General features: G+C 39.6%; 2 protein-coding genes across 3 annotated transcripts in view; both read left to right on the forward strand.

Annotated features, from left to right (window-relative positions):
- Positions 1–18,963, forward strand: part of Erich1 (glutamate-rich 1) — a gene marked incomplete at its 5' end in the record, with an annotated part of 52,793,804 nt that overhangs the window by 34,484,441 nt on the left and 18,290,400 nt on the right.
- Positions 1–18,963, forward strand: part of Tnks (tankyrase) — a 146,573-nt gene that overhangs the window by 23,624 nt on the left and 103,986 nt on the right. For all 3 annotated transcript variants that reach the window (XR_015639368.1, XM_087587917.1, NM_001106084.2), the window contains 1 exon segment: positions 2,054–2,278. Coding sequence is in view for 2 of the 3 variants with exons in the window: in XM_087587917.1 (XP_087444043.1) it covers positions 2,054–2,278 (225 nt within the window). In the remaining variant the exon portion in view is untranslated.

Consider the following 18,963-nt stretch of genomic DNA (forward strand, 5'->3'; position numbering starts at 1 on the left):
GAGGAACTGAAGCAGCAGGGAAGCAGCAGCAGGAGGGAAGCCAAGCCAGCTCGACAGCCTTCCTTCTCCATGCCCCTTTCATCTGGGCTGCTACCTGAAGCACTGTCCACACAGGGTGTTCCGAGCTCAGTTAGGGCAGTCGGGTGCCGCTCCTTCCTCAGGTGATTCTAATTTGTGCGGAATTGACATTTAAAGTGAACTTCTCATTCAACTATCAGAAAAACCTTTTAAAGACTCAAATAGCATAAAGTAATTTTCTTATGAATAGTTTCTCGGATCCTTGAAACAAATTTCTACCATGACTTACAGAAGCGATGGCAGATGCTGTTATTTATTCTCCCTGAATTCATCTTCTAATTCTTCACCAGTAGATAACTTGATTTTCTTGAGACAGCTGTGTGCTCAGCTATAAAAGACTTGTTTTTCAGCCTGTTTTTGTAAGTGGGCGGGTGACACATTTTTGGCTAGGACAGCATAGGTATTCATACTTACGTGAAGACACTTACTTTCTCCTTTACTAAACATTCTGTATCTAAGCCTTTCTCTTCTTCTGCCTTCTCTCGTGACTGGGAATCAGGTGTCCAGCTCAGAGTTGTAGCAGTTCCACAAGGGCAGACTGATAAGCAAGTGGACACCAAGTGGACAGGCTTTTCAGGGGTTTCTGACACCGTTACTAAGTGGCAAGTGTGAGCCAAGTGAATTTCTGAACTAGTTTGGTGGTGTCACTTGGAACTAATTGTGTTTCTTCCTGATAAAAAGACCTCACCTGTCTTCTAGACCTCATCTTGTCATGTCTGTTGTTGACATTAAGTGAGCATACAGATTTGGCCTCCTGATAGACCCTTCCTCAAATGCAAGCTCCTTACCTGGGCTCACAGAATATGAGTGTCCTGACTTTCCTGATGTCACCTAATGCATCATTGTCTTTTCCATCCCAGTAGGAACAAAGCAAGCCTTCACATCCCCAGGAGCCTTGTTTTCACATCGGGAAGGGTAGGGTTATGATGGTAGAGGGAGGAAAGGAGGGATAGAAACAGACCATAGGACCTCTAACTACCACTGCTAGATACTGTTGTGCCAGGATTAAGAACAGCAGACTGAAACGTGGCCAGCACTGTCTCTAATTTTACTATTCTAATATAAAATTGAACCACCCCTCTCCCCAATCTCGGTTTATCTTAAGGCATTGTCCAGCAGAAGTATAATTCACTTTGTGATACATGTCTATGGAATTTTTTTTTTTTTAACTTTTTGGGAGACTTCCTTAGTACTTGCTTGGATTTCTATAGATAGCATGGAAGACACTTTTTTTGTTATATTTTTCATATGACTTTAGTTTTATTTAACATGGCAGTTTCTAAGTCGATTAAGTTATATAGTAGGACAGCTCTGGGTCCTGGTCAGCTCTTCCCTTTCTCCTTTGCTAGCCCCAGACTGTGACACTTGGTCACAATGTCAGCTTCTATATCTTCAGATGCTTCTAGTCTCATTTTCCACCGTGTTTTCTCAGGTTTGTAATCCCGTCACAAATAGCTTTATTGAACTACCTGTTGAACACAGTTTGGCTACCGAGCCTAGTAGTAGTCTGATACCTTCAGAATATTGTAGTATTCTGATATTTAAAATACTTAAATATAAAATTTCTGTCAGCAGCTTTTAAGTATGAGGTCCGTAGGAGCAGCTTATTATGTGATTTTGTTACATGTGGTAACTGTTGGGCAGAAGTCATCTCATTCACTGACATTTCTGACACAGTTGCCTGCCATAGCAAAAGATTAAGAAATGGTTTCTGAGTCAGCCCCTCAGTAACACGTAACATTTCGCTTCTGGAAATGGGAAGGTCAGTTTGAACAAAGTTAATGTTTTTGCTTCTCTTAGCCTTTTTACTATATTAGAAAGTAGAGAGAGAGAGAGAAAGAGAGAGAGAGAGAGAGAGAGAGAGAGAGAGAGAGAGAGAGAGAAAAGTAAATGGTAGGGTACAGTAACTCAGTACTTAGGCGTGGGTCTTAAGGATTTAACTCAGTGTATGGGACATTTCTGTTCTTCCCTGCAGGTTTTGGAAGGAAGGATGTTGTAGAACACTTGCTGCAGATGGGTGCCAATGTCCATGCCCGTGACGATGGGGGTCTCATCCCACTTCATAACGCCTGCTCTTTTGGCCATGCGGAGGTTGTGAGTCTGTTACTGTGTCAAGGAGCAGATCCGAATGCCAGAGATAACTGGAACTATACGCCTCTGCATGAAGCTGCCATTAAAGGGAAGATCGACGTTTGCATTGGTGAGTATTGGTGCTGTATGGCTGCTGATCTAAGTTTGCAGTCAGCTTCAGCTTACGGTTACTCGTGTGCTTTTGCTGTGGTGTAACTCGTGCTGTCTCAGCACATGGAAAGGTTTATGGCTTCTAGAGGAATTCTGTTCCCTCAAGGGAAGTAGCGAACTGAATCCAAAGAATAAGATTCGAGTTGGCTCCCTCAATGAGGCAACTCAGTGTCAGCCGTGTGGAAGTAAATTCTGATTAATTATTCTCTTCCTATGTAGTTAACTTAAGTCTTATTAAACAGCTGGCTTTAACCTTGCATCAGCAAGAACTATAGAAGTATAAATTCTTACTGAATCGGACGACATAGTTGGTTATTTAGATTGATTCAGAGAAAATTACCAAATATTTTGACAAATATCTTTTCATTTGCTGAAATTGAACACTGATCAGTTTGTAACTATTCAAAAGTTTGGGTATGTGTTTCACATCCAGTAGTAGTTCAAAGCTGAACTGTGGGTGTTTGTTTTGCTTCGTTCAGCTTGACACAAGCTAGGATCATACAGAAAGAGGGAAATGCCTCCATCAGATTGGCCTATAGGCAAGTCTGTGGGGACATTGTCTTGATTAATGATGTGTGAAAGGGCCCAGTCCCTGTGGGCAGTGCCATCTCTGGGCAGGTGGTCCTGGGTTGTATGAGAAAATCGACTTAGCAAGCAGTGGAGAGCAAGCCAGTAAGTAGCATTCCTCCATGGTCTCTGCTTCAGTTCCTACCTTGAATTCCTGCCCTGATTTCCCTTTGTGATGGACTGTAAAATGAAATAACCCCTTTCTTTCCCAGGTTGCTTTTGCTGTTTATGACAACAATAGAAAGCGAACTAGGACTGAGAGAAAACAGTTACAGACAGAATTTAACTTTCCAGCCACTTTTTTGCATTAACGTTTGTACTTTGAAAGCCAATTAAACCTCTTAGAAGACAAATGTTTAGTCTCCTATGGGTCTTATCTATTTCTTGATCCTTCAGATGGTTGAAATATGTTTAGCCCATGGCAGACTTTGTATTCTTTCTGCATGACAGAACAGTGGCTCTGTCTCTGTGGGTATCAACATTTTATTTCAGTGTTTTCTTTATGCTAAAGTATATAGGCCATCTTTAACGTATTCTGGTTAAAATTGCCCTAGATAGTCATTACAACTATTCCCTCCTAGCCATTGTTCTGGCCTCCAGTATAATCTCAGGTTTCCTGAAATTGAAGTTTTCTGTCAAGTTCTCTGCCATTATCCTTAGTCACTAGCATCTGTGGCCTGAGACATATTGACTGTCCTTTCAGTGCCGTGTCATCGGTTACATTCAGACAATGTCTCTTCCTCCTGGCCTTGCACTAACACATCCATGTCCTACCGTGCATTTGTACAGCTACCTGATAACCTGACCATAGTGTGGCCTCTGTGATCACAAGTTCAGCTACCTGATAACCTCACCGTAGTGTGTCTCTGTGATCACAAGTGCTGGCTTGCCTTTTCACATATGATAGCTGTTGTTGAACCCCATAATTGTTTTTATATAGCCTTTTAGAGACTCTATGGTTAGAGCACCTAACACTGTGTATCCACTGGATTTTTCTTAGTCTTAGGTCACAGAATTTCCTGCTCTATTTAGTTGCACTTAGTGCCCAATTAGGCATCATATCTAGAAACAGTGACAAGGCCTAGTCATCATTTGGTCCTGTTTCTGTCTTGTTTTGGCCTTGGTATTGTGAGAGGGAGTCTCGGTAATTAAATCAGGCTGCAGTGACACTCACTGTGTAGCCCAGGCTGTCCTCCCGTTGTGGCAGTCCTCTTACCTCAGAACTCTGGTACTGTGATTGTAAGTACATTCCACACACCTGATTTTAACTTCATGCTTAATCTTCCACTTAGGGTTTTGAATAACTAAACTTCTCATTTAAAGAATACAATATACGGGGGTTGGGGATTTAGCTCAGCGGTAGAGCGCTTGCCTAGAGAGCGCAAAGCCCTGGGTTCGGTCCCCAGCTCCGGGGGGGGGGGGGGGGGGGGAGAATACAATATACTAAGTCTAGTAGTACTACACCTTGTAAGAATATCAGTGAAAAACATAATTTGAAATTCAGGTCTCCTGATAAGGTAGTACACCCTCGTAGACTTACATGTGAACACTGCTCATTTAAGGACTACTTTGCATGGAAAACATGTTTTATCTTGAGAATGCATGTAAAAGGCTTACACAGTGTGCATATAGCTGTATGGTTTTGCTAATGCAGTGCTCTGGCCATCTACATTCCTATAAACTTTGTGAAAAAGCACTGTAAGACACTATTTAGGTGTTTGACTGGGCGTTTTATTTGGGTATGATGTGAGGAAAGGGTTCCAGCTTCATTCCTAACACATGGCTGTTCATTTGTGCATCCATTCCTTGATCATCCTTTTGATTTATGTAAGCACAGTAGTAAATAAACCTTTATAAACCTTCCTCTTATATGTTTCTAGTTCTTTGAGTCACTTTTCTTTTTTCTGGGCATAGTTAGCTAAACATACTATGTGTGTGCACGGTAGTTCTTACATGTATTCAGTTGAATGGGTGTGGTGGTTGGTAGCCACTGGATTAGTTCCTGTTTGTGGCTGTTGTAACAGGGCTGATGGGAACATTGGTGTATGTTCTGATGTGGATGTACGGGAGTTTTGTTGGTTGGTTGGTTGGTCAGATGGCTCCTTTGGGGGATTACTAGCGTCCGTGGACAGATTGCTTGACAGAAGAATTGAGTCTATGCTGGCTGCAAAAGCTGGCATTTCCTGGTTGAAAATGCTTTCATGTATTTATTGATCATTTGTGTGTGGTTTTTTTTGGGACGTGTCTTTTCAGGTCTTTGGACTGTTTTGTGTGTTTGTTTCTTTTTCTTTTAGGTGTGTGAGTTCTTGTGTTGTGGCTGTGGTGGCCATGTGTGTTGTGTGGAGTCTTTCAGTCTGCTTTGCTATTTATTTTATTTTTTTTTTAGTGGTGTCTGTAGACAAATAAAGGTTTTTAATTTTTAGTCAAGAATAAGTCAGAACATCTATTTGTTGTTTTACTAGCATGAAAAATAAGTCGTTTCCTGTTTAGTAAATTTTTCGTAGATTACAGGTGCTTTCTAATGAAATAAGGTTACGGTTTTACTTGTAGAGTGGAGGTGCAGAAAACAGTGTTGGTGTGAGGGTCTCTCCATTACAGCTTGTGTAGCTTGTGTAGAATAGGCTTTTAAAATAAGTCAGCTGTTTTTATGTACAATTTTAGTGTTGTATGACTTATTTTCGAGATTCAGTGGATTGGTGGGCTTTGTTTAATTAGAAAACTAAAATGCACATCATTATTTCTGAGAAGATTTTTGCTCCTGCTATTTGGAAATAAACTTACAGTGTTTAGGGAAATAGGCTATGACATACTCATTACTGAAATCTTTCACTTAATCAAGGTTCATTTCTTAGGGCTATTTTGATTTGTGTTTCCTTTAATATCTCAGAATTCTAAGCATGGGAACACTGTCTGCTGTGGTAGGGTCAAGAGCCAGATGTTTTTAAAGCTGCTACTTCTCATTATTGACTGTGGGGGAATTCTTAGTCCTCCATACTCACACAGTGAGGAGAGGCAAGAATGTATGTAGATTATGGCACCAAAGATTCATTTGTATAGTCCAGGTGTGTCCTAAGCCTCCAGTTCTTACTGGTATCTCAAACAGGAATCGGTCTTCTTCCTACTGGGTATGTGTACTTTCCCAGTGCAGCCGCAGGACCAGGGCCTGGTTAAACTAGAACTAGTACAGTTTTAATGTAAGGATATTACCGATGTCTGACTACTTTGTAGTTCCATGGTGTTCTGCTTGGACCTTATTTGGCCCTTGCCTCAGGGATTACTAGTAAGTGAAGCCGTCTCTCCACTTTCACAATCTCATTCCCCATTACTATGGTGTATTTGATCCTCTATTCAGGAAGTACATCGGGTGTCATGAAGCATGTCACCAGAAGATAGCTTGATCGGGTTGCCCCCCACTCCCATTTATCAATATTACGGGTAAGGAGATGAAATAATGTCTATTTCTTGATGAGTTCTTATTTTGACTTTACAATAACTTGAATTTGCATTTTACCAGACACATGTTTTTATTCAAGTATAAACACATTCTATTGTTAGATAATTATGTGCCATCTTTTTAAATAATCATCAGGATAAGTAGTTGAGTATTGACTTTGGTCATTCATAACTTTTGGTTATGGCTGTTTTTCTATAAAGAAGGGGCAGCAATCAGCTAAGTGTGATAGTTATGGCTATAAATCCAGCACCTGGGATGAAGGCAGGATGAGGAGCTCAAGGCCAGCTTTGGATATGTCATAGAGTTGAAGCTAGCCTGGGCTGTCAGATATTTTTTCGAACAAATAAAAGAAACAAACAGCAAAGGAGGGCATGCTGTAGCGGGGCTTTGCCTACTTTGTGGTTCTTCTTTCTTCCACCCGCTCCATCCCCTAACATAGATAGGAGAGAGAACGGTTAGAGGGGATGGGGGTAACATGATCATTAGACTACTTCCTCCTGAGGGGGACATTGAGTTTCTTAGGGCAAGTTTGATCTTTGCTGTCAGGATATCTAATTTCTTCTTGTTTCTTCTTTGTTTGCACATAACTACTTAACAAATGTCAATCATTTATATAACCTAAAAAGTACCCAGAATTCCAAATATCACAAAGTTGCAGAAACTATATGCAGCCGGTAAAATCACACCCATGCTAGAGCATGAGGCAAATCATAGTCACCTGTTGTGAACAATCTGAAGCAGTCTCATATCCCATCCCTGGGATTAAAACAAAAATATATTTCCATAATATTTCTATGTTTTTCAAAGAAACTAAAATTCTTACTACTGAACCTTTTTTGTTGTTACTTCTGAAGTAAACCTTGAGTTGCCACTCTCAGAGGGGAAGTTGAGATTGGGTAGTTGAGACAAAAGGATCATGGTCATTACCTCAGATGATATGGAGATGGAATTTGCTTGTCAAAGTATTTAGCAAAGCAATTTCACTACTCTTTTATGTCTTCTGCACTATACTCATGATTCAGATTGCCTGTTTTGTTTTGTTTTGTTTTGTTTTTTCTGAAAGAAAGGAGAAAATTGCCCCTTTGCTATCGTCTGTAGAGCACATACAGCAATCTTAGAGATCAGGTTTGAACTGAGAATTGAAGTTCCTCTCTTCTTGACAGGATTTATTTAAGATTATATTTTAATCATAAAAATAATTTATTTTAAATCGCCATCTTTTCATCTTTTAACTTAACTGTTTTAAAAGTCAATTATAATTTGTCTTCCAAATTGAGACCAGGCTTTAAACAAGAGTTTTAGTTAGTGTACAAAATAATGGGTTTCACTATGGCATTTTCATATGCGTGTATTGTATTTTATTCATCTCTCTCCCCACCCCCTGGAACTCCCATTGTCCTCTTCCCTCCTCTTCTGCCAGACAGTTCCATTCCTGCGCTCATGTCATGTAGATGTGTGTGGATATAAATCTGCCTAAGTATCTCTTCTGTGTAGGAGACACCACGTTAGGCATTCCCTTTCATTACTCTCTTGTATCATTCTCCCATCTTGCTCTAAACTTTCTCTTTATGTTATATATAAAATATATTTTAGTCTGAATTCAGTATCCGAGAACTTGTCTTTTTGAGTCTGGTTTATTATGATAACATAATGATGTCCAGTTCCATCCATTTTTCCTACAAATAACCTATTTTCAATCTTCATGGTTGACTAAAATTTCAATGTGTGATTGTGCCATAGTTAACCATTCAGTTACTGATTGGCATCTGGGCTGACTGTTGGGAACCATGCAATAAATGTGACTAGCCAAGTTTTTATGTAACTCTCCCTTGCAGTAGTTTTCTTCTCTAGGTTTCTTGTAACTTTTCACATACACATCTGTTATCTAGAAAGATAAATTTGCTTTCCCTGTATAAATGATCATTGTACAAATTGTCTGATAACTTCCATTGTTACCTTTTCTGTGGTGAAGTTCATACCCTGAGTTGCTGACTTGTATCATAAAAATATTCATTTTATTTTAGGATAGGACAGTTTCCATCCATATTGGTGCTAAGCAACCTTCTTAGCATTGATGATTATAAAATCAAAATATTGATTATCTCCAAAAGATGTGTTAAGTAGACTGCGTGTGCATGTGTCTTGTTGACACAGGGGCCTCGTAGCCCAGGCTGGCTGAGAACACAACTATCCAGGGAGATGACCTTGAATTATTGATTTCTACCTCTCCCTCTCCAGTACTGGGTTACTGTGCAACACCAGGTAAAAGCATAAGCCACTAGAGAACAGTCAGCCAGCACTTGAGTCTCATTAGTATGCAAGTTTGCTTTCCTCTTTAATAAATGGTAAGACTGTATGCACAATAATTATTTTATAGTCAGTGTCTTTGTAATTGTCTGTAAATGTTGGCTTGTATAGCTACTTTATACGCGTGTATAGCTGTGGTCTTATTAACAGTTCTCAGGTGGACTGGGGAAGCAAGTAGGACTGTAGAGGCTCGCCTTCCTTCCAGAGCATCTCTCAGTAAGGGCTGTGTGGGCCTTGATCACGTTAGGCTAATGGCCTGGAAAGCTGCAGCTCCGTAGTGAGTCACAGCAGCCCCCACTCTTGGACTGCTACTCTAGGGCTCCTGAGTCTAGTCTGTCACACTATCTGGTCATGTGCCATCCGTAAATGAGCTACAAAGGACATTCATTTCCTTTTGCTTCTGCACTCCTTGGAAAAATGAGTTGAAAATTTAACAAAGCATTGAGAATGATTTAGAATTTATTTTTGGGTTGTGTGTCTGTGTGGGTGTATGTGCTGGATACCCATAGAGGCCAGAAGAGAGCATTGGATTCCCTGGGATAGAGACAGGCAGTTGTGGACTGCCTGAGGTGTGGCTTGGCAGAGCAGAGTTCACCAGAGAGCCATTTCTAGCCCAGCTCTGGGAATTTGATTGCGTTAATTTGTTTCATTATTCTCTTCTTTTTCCTTCAGAACAACTCTCATCTTGATTTTTTTTTTTTTTAGCATCAATTTTTCACATAAACAGTGAACTTGGGTCTTTTAAATTTTAGTGTAACATTTTTGGATAGCACTCTAATTGGCAGACTTCCATACAGTCCCCTTAACAAAGAGAACAGTAAGGAATGGCACCATTATTTTCTCTTGTGATAGGATAACTGGACTCTGAACATCTTGCCTGCTGGTGTTCAAATGCTTTGATGAAGATAAGGGTATTTATTTATTGACCTGATTAATTTGGTTCTACTGTAGTAGGGTTTCTAGATAATACTGATGATTATATTTTCTCTCTCTCTCTCTCTCTCTCTCTCTCTCTCTCTCTCTCTCTCTCTCACACACACACACACACACACACACACACACACACACACACACACAATTTGTTCATTAGAATTAGAATTCATAGGGAAGGCTAAATCATGTTTTTAAAGTGATGTGGTTTTTACCTAATACTGAAATTCATCGGGTTGGGGATTTAGCTCAGTGGTAGAGCGCTTGCCTAGGAAGCACAAGGCCCTGGGTTCGGTCCCCAGCTCCAAAAAAAAGAACCAAAAAAAAAAAGAAATTCATCTGTTAAAAGAATCGCATTTTCTGTTACTTTAGAATAGGCTGGCCACGATAGTTCACAATAGGTGAGCTGTGTAGCTTAAGACAGTGTTGTATGAGACTGGCACTTGAGACAAGGGGCTCATTGACTTACCCTTTTTTGCACTATATACTGTCGTGCTACCTGACGCTCCTGGACATTAGAGCTGTTTCCTCACTTTGCTTGAAGTTTAAGGCAAAGATTTTAGTCCTCACTAAACTAGAAAGCCAGGTGTAACCTTTGTTTTATAGACTATGGGCTCTCTGTACACTTGACTCATTTAAGTCTGCCAGCCTTTTCAAGTTGGGCAAGTGCTATACTTTACCTCTAAACAGGGTCCAGACTTAGTAAGGATGTAAGCCTCCCTGTGAGTTGTTTAATAGTTACTTTCTAGATATGATAGTAACAATAAGATTTTCTACAAAATATCCCACTGTCTGTCAAAACCTATATTTATTTTCTATCAAGGCTGAAATTTGTTAATTTGTCTTGCCACCTCCTGAAGTCTGATTAGAGAGTGAGGCTACATACTTCCTGTGCATATTTGGCACTCAACCTCGGTCTTTTGAAAGAATATTTGTGAACATGGGACTGGGAACATCAGAGGGAAGGAACTATAATGTTTTCAGAATTATGATTTTGAGCATTTAATTACTGATGGAATTGTAGGAGGGGGCATTGGATATAATAGGAGCAGAAGAGGTATTTAGGACAGATGTGAAAACTGGCCTTAGAACTCATGTATGGTAAGAAAGCTTGGATTGCAATCCAAGGGCAATCTTATGGTCTTATAGAGTGGTGAGAGGTAGGTGAGAGATTAAAGGTACTGACTTTACTATTAAGTATGAAGCCTAGTTTATAGCTTCACCTGAATTTGTAAAGCCTGGGACACAGAGACACCTTTTTAATCATACATTCATGCCAGTGTCTGGCTATAACACTGAAAGAGATGCACTTAATCCAGTAAGTCACACACAGGAGAAGGCTTCAGTGTAAAGTTAGGGTTCTTCCAGTTGAACCCAACTTTTGAGCACTGAGGTACAAGGGGAATGTTACACAGATATTTGTGTAATGAAACAGAGAGAGGTAAACAGTTCACTAGGGTAAAATTGTTACTGCATGTATGGTGGATATCAGCAGAATCTTGAAGTTTTGCTCATTTTTATTTTAAAGACTTTTTTAGAGGCATAGTTGAAGCCCTGAATTTTTGCACAATAGTTGTTTCACCATTTATTCTGGAGTCTAAATTAGACTTCTTTTATATTGTCTTCATTTATTTAATATTTTACCCACAATGTTTGTCACCTGATGGGAAGAACTCTTTAATTTTTGTTTTGCGAAATGTTTTTGCAAGCATATTAAAGCAGTGTGGATGAAGTTTGAGGAGAAATATCACTATATTTGTAATAAACATTAAAATATTTGTCATAAACACAAAAATAATGGACTGGTGTATAAAGTAGAAGTTTCAATTTTATGAACCCACTGACATCAGTTTTGAACTTGAGATGTGTTCTCACAGTGAGTACCATTGAGATGCCTGCCTAGGTAGATGTTGCCTCAGAACTAGGCCTTCCCATCACCACTGTTGGTATCGCCTTCTGTTTTCCTGGACAAGCCTTTTAACAGCAGACACTGAACCAAAATGGATTAAATTCTCTTTAGTGAGAATTTGGAATTAAGAGTTTGGTGATGTCAATGAAAATATTTACTCTTTATGGGAAGGGAGAGGAGATATAAGATAGTACAGTTTTAGGCTGGCTAATTTTATGCTAGAGTCATTTTCAAGAAAGGAACCCAAATTGAGAAAATGCCTCTGTACAGGTAAGTCTGTAGAGCATTCTCTTGATCGTGAATATTGTGGGACGGCCCAGCCCACTGTGGGTAGGGTTACCTCTGGGCCGGTGGGCCTAGCTCTTCTATCATAGATAGAGCCTGCAAGTAAGTCAGTGAGCCACAGGGAGCAGGCCAGTGAGCAGCGGGCCTCCAAGATCCTGCCCTTCAGTTCCTGTCGGGACTTTTGTCAGTGCTCGACTCTTAACCTGGTAGTGTAAGCTGAAATAAACCCTTTCCCCCCAGCTTGCTCTGATCATGGCATTTCGTCACAGCAGCAGTAGCTCTAACTAGACAGGCACACTTCAGCTTTTCTTTTTGATGAAGTCTCTCTGTTCTTTAAGAAGTCTTATTAAAATAATTTGTATTCCTTGTACTTAAAATAGCGTTAATAAAGTTGGCACTCAAAGACAAAATAATAAATTGCTAACTATTTTACTTTACTGTTTACTTGTGTTTTTATATTGTAAACCTAAGACTATTACAGTAGTTGGCATGTAAGACTGTTTGGAGATGTGTTCCCACTTTGTATGTGAGTGTTAGAGGAGTGTGGGGCCAGAAGAACCTAAGAGAAGAGAGTCTTTCAGCCAGGGTGAGTTCTTTCTTGTAGCAGAGTGTGGGGACAGTTTTAGTTGTCACAGTGGGGAGTTGTGACTGATTCCTAGTGGGCCTGGGTCAGGGTTATTGTTAAAACCTTAGAAGGTGCAGGATACTGACCTACTTTTTAAAGTACCTACAGTCCACAGACTGGTTAAGTTGAAGTAAAAGCTGACTACTTCAGCAAAGATCCAGGAAGCTGGAGACAGCGAGGTGAAAGATAAATCCAAGTTGTCAGCCCCTCCTGTCCCCTGTCCACTCACCAAACAGGATGAGATGGAAAGGAAGGGCCAGATGACTGCATCAAGAATTGAGGGAGTCTGAAGAAGCAGGAGAGAGAGGAAGGCAGAAGGCTTCTGTCTCCCTTGAAGAGCAGGAGATGACAGCTTCCATTCCCTCATTCTCAGGGATCAGAAAAAAGTGTGGTTGACACTCAGCTTAACTGCAGTTCCTGTTTTCTCTGTGAGCTTAAGAGGATGCAAGCAAAGTAAGCAGCATGATGGAGCCCTTACCTTAGGGGCAGGCAGTGTCTGCTCTAGGCTAGTAGTAGCTAGGGGGAGCCAAGTCTCCCTTCTCAGTCGGTAGCACTTGCCCATACCTATGTAATGCTGCACACATGAAAGTACACATTTCCAGTAGCCACACTTAAAAGATAGGTGATACCACTTCACTGATACTGTTCTTAAAACACAAAATATACAGAGTACTCCTTCTATATGTAATGTTTATAAAACATTATTGGTTACTTAACATTTTTTCAATTAGAGTTCTGAAATATGTTTTTATGTTAAGTATATCTCAGTTAAACAAAATTTCCATGAGTTTATGTAGTACATACATACATCATACATACATATATACTTTTTTTTTTAGTTTAAGATAAGGACATTACTGTATAATTTTGGCTAGCCTGATTATCATTGTGTAGCCTAGGCTAGCCTCAAACTCAGTGATAATCCTCCAGCCTCAGCCTCCCAGGTGCTAGGATGGTTGTTCTGTACCACCACACCCAGCTTTGTGAGTAACACTTAACCTGTATTCGGAGTTCAATAAAATTCGCTGTTCATGAAGTAATTTCACATGTCTAGGTATGTCAAGCACATGAAACGCTTGTTAGTAACTGCATCAACTAACAAGTCTTTAAATTTAAATTGACGAAAATGAAGTGTAATAGTTTGGGTCATCAGTCTCCCTAACACATTTCACAAACTCTGGTTACCTTCGCTAAGGCACCCATATGGGATAGCATGTCTCAGGAATATTAGGACATTATATTACAAGTAAAAAGACCAAGCTAAAACACAGCATTACTTTAAAACTCTTCCCCGGAACCCCAGCCTAGCCCCTATTCAGTGTATTAGAATATATGTCCTTTTGGCTCTGCAGTGCGCAGTGATGTTCTCAGGCTTCCCCAAAGGATGTTAATTAAGATGAAAGCAGCTTCCTTTACTCAGTGAATGTCGGTAATCACTCAGTGCAGAAGACCCCAGTGAGCATCAAAGAAATGTCTATCTCCTGTTCTCCAGAGAAGCTTGGGTATTAATGAACATGAGTGTGTTGAGAGAACAGAGCTGATTACTCTTTCTGGTCCTCAAAACACGCAGCATTTATCTCCTGTGACTAAGGAAATTAAATGAGGGGTCCCAGCAAAGTGGCTTAGTGGCTAAAGGCCCTTGCAGCCAAGCCTGACAACACAAATTTGATCTCCAGAACCCACACAATAGAAAGAGTTGCCCTTGGACCTACACAAGGACACACTATGGCATGTTCACATTCACCAAAATATGTGACACAAAAATATATAAAGACAAATGTTAAAAATTAATAAAAGTGAATGATTGATTTAGAAGTAGGAACAGTAATAAGGAAGAGTAGATATGTCTGTTTACAAAAACTACTTAAATGGAGTTAATTATGCTAGTTTGTCATGGTTTCTGGTGTTGTCAACCATGTGTAGGCATGGTTCTGAGGTCTGTGGCAGTTTTTGTTTTTCTACACGAGTAGAGACTTCTTGAACATGTCTTCTATTAAGTATGGTTTGGTTTGGCTTTAGTTCTATGGCAGCTCATAGCGAGTCAGAACTTGGGATTCCATCCATGTCTCTTATGTTCATTTCCTTCCCATTGTGTTAATGAAAATACCCTTTGAGCTGTTTTTCACTTCAGTAATTTTATCATCGACTGTTTCTAATGTAGTTAAATGCTCAGATGGTTTAAGTTACTTAAATATACATAAAGCAACATTCAGTATTAGTTAATGACATAAAATGAGTATTCTTAAGTCCATTTTCCCTTTTTGTATTGACACACCTGCTCACCGCTGGAACCACACTGTGATCAAAGCGAACATTTGCACCACTCTAGGATGTACTCTGTTTGCTTAGAAATTATAAATGACTTTTCTTTTTTTTTTTTTTTTAACTCTCTCTTTACCTCTTGTACTTATTTATCTACATTTGGTTCAGTTAGCATTGAATTTTCTTTTTTTTTTTTTTTTTTTTTTGGTTCTTTTTTTCGGAGCTGGGGACCGAACCCAGTGAATTTTCTTTATCAGTGCTGCCTAAAGCCTGGACACGAGGTTCAAGTGCACTCCCTCAGCTCACTATTGGCAATATTGTCAGTTTTGATGTTGCCTTTTATATCGTCTAAGTATAAAGGGATTAAGATTTATCACATTCATACAGCATTTATGCTTGCTTTCTTTTTTTTTTCTTTTTTTATTAACTTGAGTATTTCTTATATACATTTCGAGTGTTATTTCCTTTCCCGGTTTCCGGGCAAACATCCCCCTCCCCCCTCCCCTTCTTTATGAGTGTTCCCCTCCCCATCCTCCCCCCTTGTCGCCCTCCCCCCAACAATCTAGTTCACTGGGGGTTCAGTCTTAGCAGGACCCAGGGCTTCCCCTTCCACTGGTGCTCTTACTAGGATATTCAATGCTACCTATGAGGTCAGAGTCCAGGGTCAGTCCATGTATAGTCTTTAGGTAGTGGCTTAGTCCCTGGAAGCTCTGGTTGCTTGGCATTGTTGTACATATGGGGTCTCGAGCCCCTTCAAGCTCTTCCAGTTCTTTCTCTGATTCCTTCAACGGGGGTCCTATTCTCAGTTCAGTGGTTTGCTGCTGGCATACGCCTCTGTGTTTGCTGTATTCTGGCTGTGTCTCAGGAGAGATCTACATCCGGCTCCTGTCGGTCTGCACTTCTTTGCTTCATCCATCTTGTCTAATTGGATGGCTGTATATGCATGGGCCACATGTGGGGCAGGCTCTGAATGGGTGTTCCTTCTGTGTCTGTTTTAATCTTTGCCTCTCTATTCCCTGCCAAGGGTATTCTTGTTCCCCTTTTAAAGAAGGAGTGAAGCATCCACATTTTGATCATCCGTCTTGAGTTTCATTTGTTCTAGGCATCTAGGGTAATTCAAGCATTTGGGCTAATACCCACTTATCAATGAGTGCATACCATGTATGTCTTTCTGTGATTGGGTTACCTCACTCAGGATGATATTTTCCAGTTCCAACCATTTGCCTACGAATTTCATAAAGTCATTGTTTTTGATAGTTAATAATATTCCATTGTGTAGATGTACCACATTTTCTGTATCCATTTCTCTGTCGAAGGGCATCTGGGGTCTTTCCAGCTTCTGGCTATTATAAATAAGGCTGCGGTGAACATAGTGGAGCACGTGTCTTTTTTATATGTTGGGGCATCTTTTGGGTATATGCCCAAGAGAGGTATAGCTGGATCCTCAGGCAGTTCAATGTCCAATTTTCTGAGGAACCTCCAGACTGATTTCCAGAATGGTTGTACCAGTCTGCAATCCCACCAACAATGGAGGAGTGTTCCTCTTTCTCCGCATCCTCGCCATTATGCTTGCTTTCTTTGTTGATGTTATTTTCATAAAATGATTCATGAGAAGAACCTTCCATGAAGCATTCATTTTTTTCAGAAGAATAAATATACTTTTTTATTATGTAAAATCAGATTTTTTTGTCTCTTCTAAATAAATAAAACAAGATATATAAATCTGTCATTTATGGTTTTTTTTTAATTTAGAGAATACTTTATTAGTTTTTGTAATCAAACCCACGTATATAAGACCTTACATATTTAATACAGTGTGTTACCCCTGTACAAATGGAAAAAACTTAAGTTCAACATTTCTAGACCAATATGGCTGTTAATTTCTGTACAGTGCCAACTCAACACAGTAAACGGGGATACTTTTTTCGAAAGTTGACAGCACAGGTAAAGTTTCAAAAAATTCAAATTATATATTTGTATATATATATTTATATTTATATAAAAAGACCAATAATAGCAGTGTGTTATGCATCAACAGCAGCAACAGCTTTTCCAGGTTCTGCAGTCATCTGAACAAAACTGTAGAGACATCCAGCACACTCCATTAAAAAAAAAAAGTAAAAAAACAAAACCCGAGAAAACAGCACAGTTCTGTTACTCTTGTGGTACCTGGCACCATTTTTTTTTAAATTAGCTTCTCAATCATCATCTGGAAAGAAAACATTCTGAGCAACATCATTAAAAACAGCTCTGATAAAGCACGGTCACTACTACGTATCATAAAGCAGGTACAAGCTATTTTACATCCACAGAGGTATGATACAGTACTGTCCTACATCTATAATACTAGAGGATACAATTTAAAAGGCATTATTTGAGACTTGATTCTACTTTTCCAGCAGAGGGCCCAAAGGATGGTGTGACACAGCTTTGTAAAGAAACATACTCTAGACAGGATTTCCTTTCACTAGTGGCACACTTCTAAGGATTCATTCTCTCCATGAATGTCAGCTAAAACCGTTATTAAAAAAGTGAAATATCCCTAGAACAAAACCGTATAACCACCGGATTCACATGAAGATGACCTAGTGGAGACAAGCTGGACCTCACCTTATCAACAAGCTATCAAATCTGTTATGTTTAAACAGTGAGACCTCCAAGGAAGGAGATGCCAAGTAGTGCTTCAAAGCTTCGGACCACAATCAAACACAGCATCCTTTTCAACAGAAGCAGAAGCTCATCTGAATATGCTCATGGATGCTGACATCAACATTTAATCATCTCCTCACTCATCCAGGAAGAGGGGGAGATCAGTTACTACTGTACTTTATTGTGTTCAACCAAATCACCATGTTACAAAAATAGCAAGCTGCCATAATAAAAAATAAGGCTCCTCTATCCAGCACCAGATAGCATCATTTTACTTTCAAGCCTAGAAATTGCACACTTGTATATAAACCAATCGAAGATGAGGATTGAGAGTTCATCTTGGTGGATTTTTCCTTTGATGAATATGAAGTGTCCTTCCTTATCTTTTTTGATGACTTTTAATTGAAAATTGATTTTATTTGATATTAGAATGGCTACTCCAGCTTGCTTCTTCTGACCATTTGCTTGGAAAGTTGTTTTCCAGCCTTTCACTCTGAGGTAGTGTCTGTCTTTGTCTCTGAGGTGTGTTTCCTGTAGGCAGCAGAATGCAGGGTCCTCATTGCGTATCCAGTTTGTTAATCTATTTCTTTTTATTGGGGAGTTGAGGCCATTGATGTTGAGAGATATTAAGGAATAGTGATTATTGCTTCCCGTTATATTCATATTTGGATGTGAGGTTATGTTTGTGTGCTTTCATTCTCTTTGTTTTGTTGCCAAGACGATTAGTTTCTTGCTTCTTCTAGGGTATAGCTTGCCTCCTTATGTTGGGCTTTACCCTTTATTATCCTTTGTAGTGCTGGATTTGTAGAAAGATATTGTGTAAATTTGGTTTTGTCATGGAATATCTTGGTTTCTCCATCTATGTTAATTGAGAGTTTTGCAGGATACAGTAACCTGGGCTGGCATTTGTGTTCTCTTAGGGTCTGTATGACATCTGTCCGATCTTCTGGCCTTCATAGTTTCTGGCGAAAAGTCTGGTGTGATTCTGATAGGTCTGCCTTTATATGTTACTTGGCCTTTTTCCCTTACTGCTTTTAATATTCTTTCTTTATTTTGTGCGTTTGGTGTTTTGACAATTATGTGACGGGAGGTGTTTCTTTTCTGGTCCAATCTATTTGGAGTTCTGTAGGCTTCTTGTATGCCTATGGGTATCTCTTTTTTTAGGTTAGGGAAGTTTTCTTCTATGATTTTGTTGAAGATATTTACTGGTCCTTTGAGCTGGGAGTCTTCACTCTCTTCTATACCTATTATCCTTAGGTTTGATCTTCTCATTGAGTCCTGGATTTCCTGTATGTTTTGGACCAGTAGCTTTTTCCGCTTTACATTATCTTTGACAGTTGAGTCAATGATTTCTATGGAATCTTCTGCTCCTGAGATTCTCTCTTCCATCTCTTGTATTCTGTTGGTGAAGCTTGTATCTACAGCTCCTTGTCTTTTCTTTTGATTTTCTATGTCCAGGGTTGTTTCCATGTGTTCTTTCTTGATTGCTTCTATTTCCATTTTTAATTCCTTCAACTGTTTGATTGTGTTTTCCTGGAATTCTTTCAGGGATTTTTGCGATTCCTCTCTGTAGGCTTCTACTTGTTCTCTAAGGGAGTTCTTTATGTCTTTCTTGAAGTCCTCCAGCATCATGATCAAATATGATTTTGAAACTAG

This window comes from Rattus norvegicus, chromosome 16 (genome assembly GCF_021556685.1).
Source record: "Rattus norvegicus strain SHRSP/BbbUtx chromosome 16, alternate assembly SHRSP_T2T, whole genome shotgun sequence".
Classification (NCBI taxonomy): domain Eukaryota; kingdom Metazoa; phylum Chordata; class Mammalia; order Rodentia; family Muridae; genus Rattus; species Rattus norvegicus.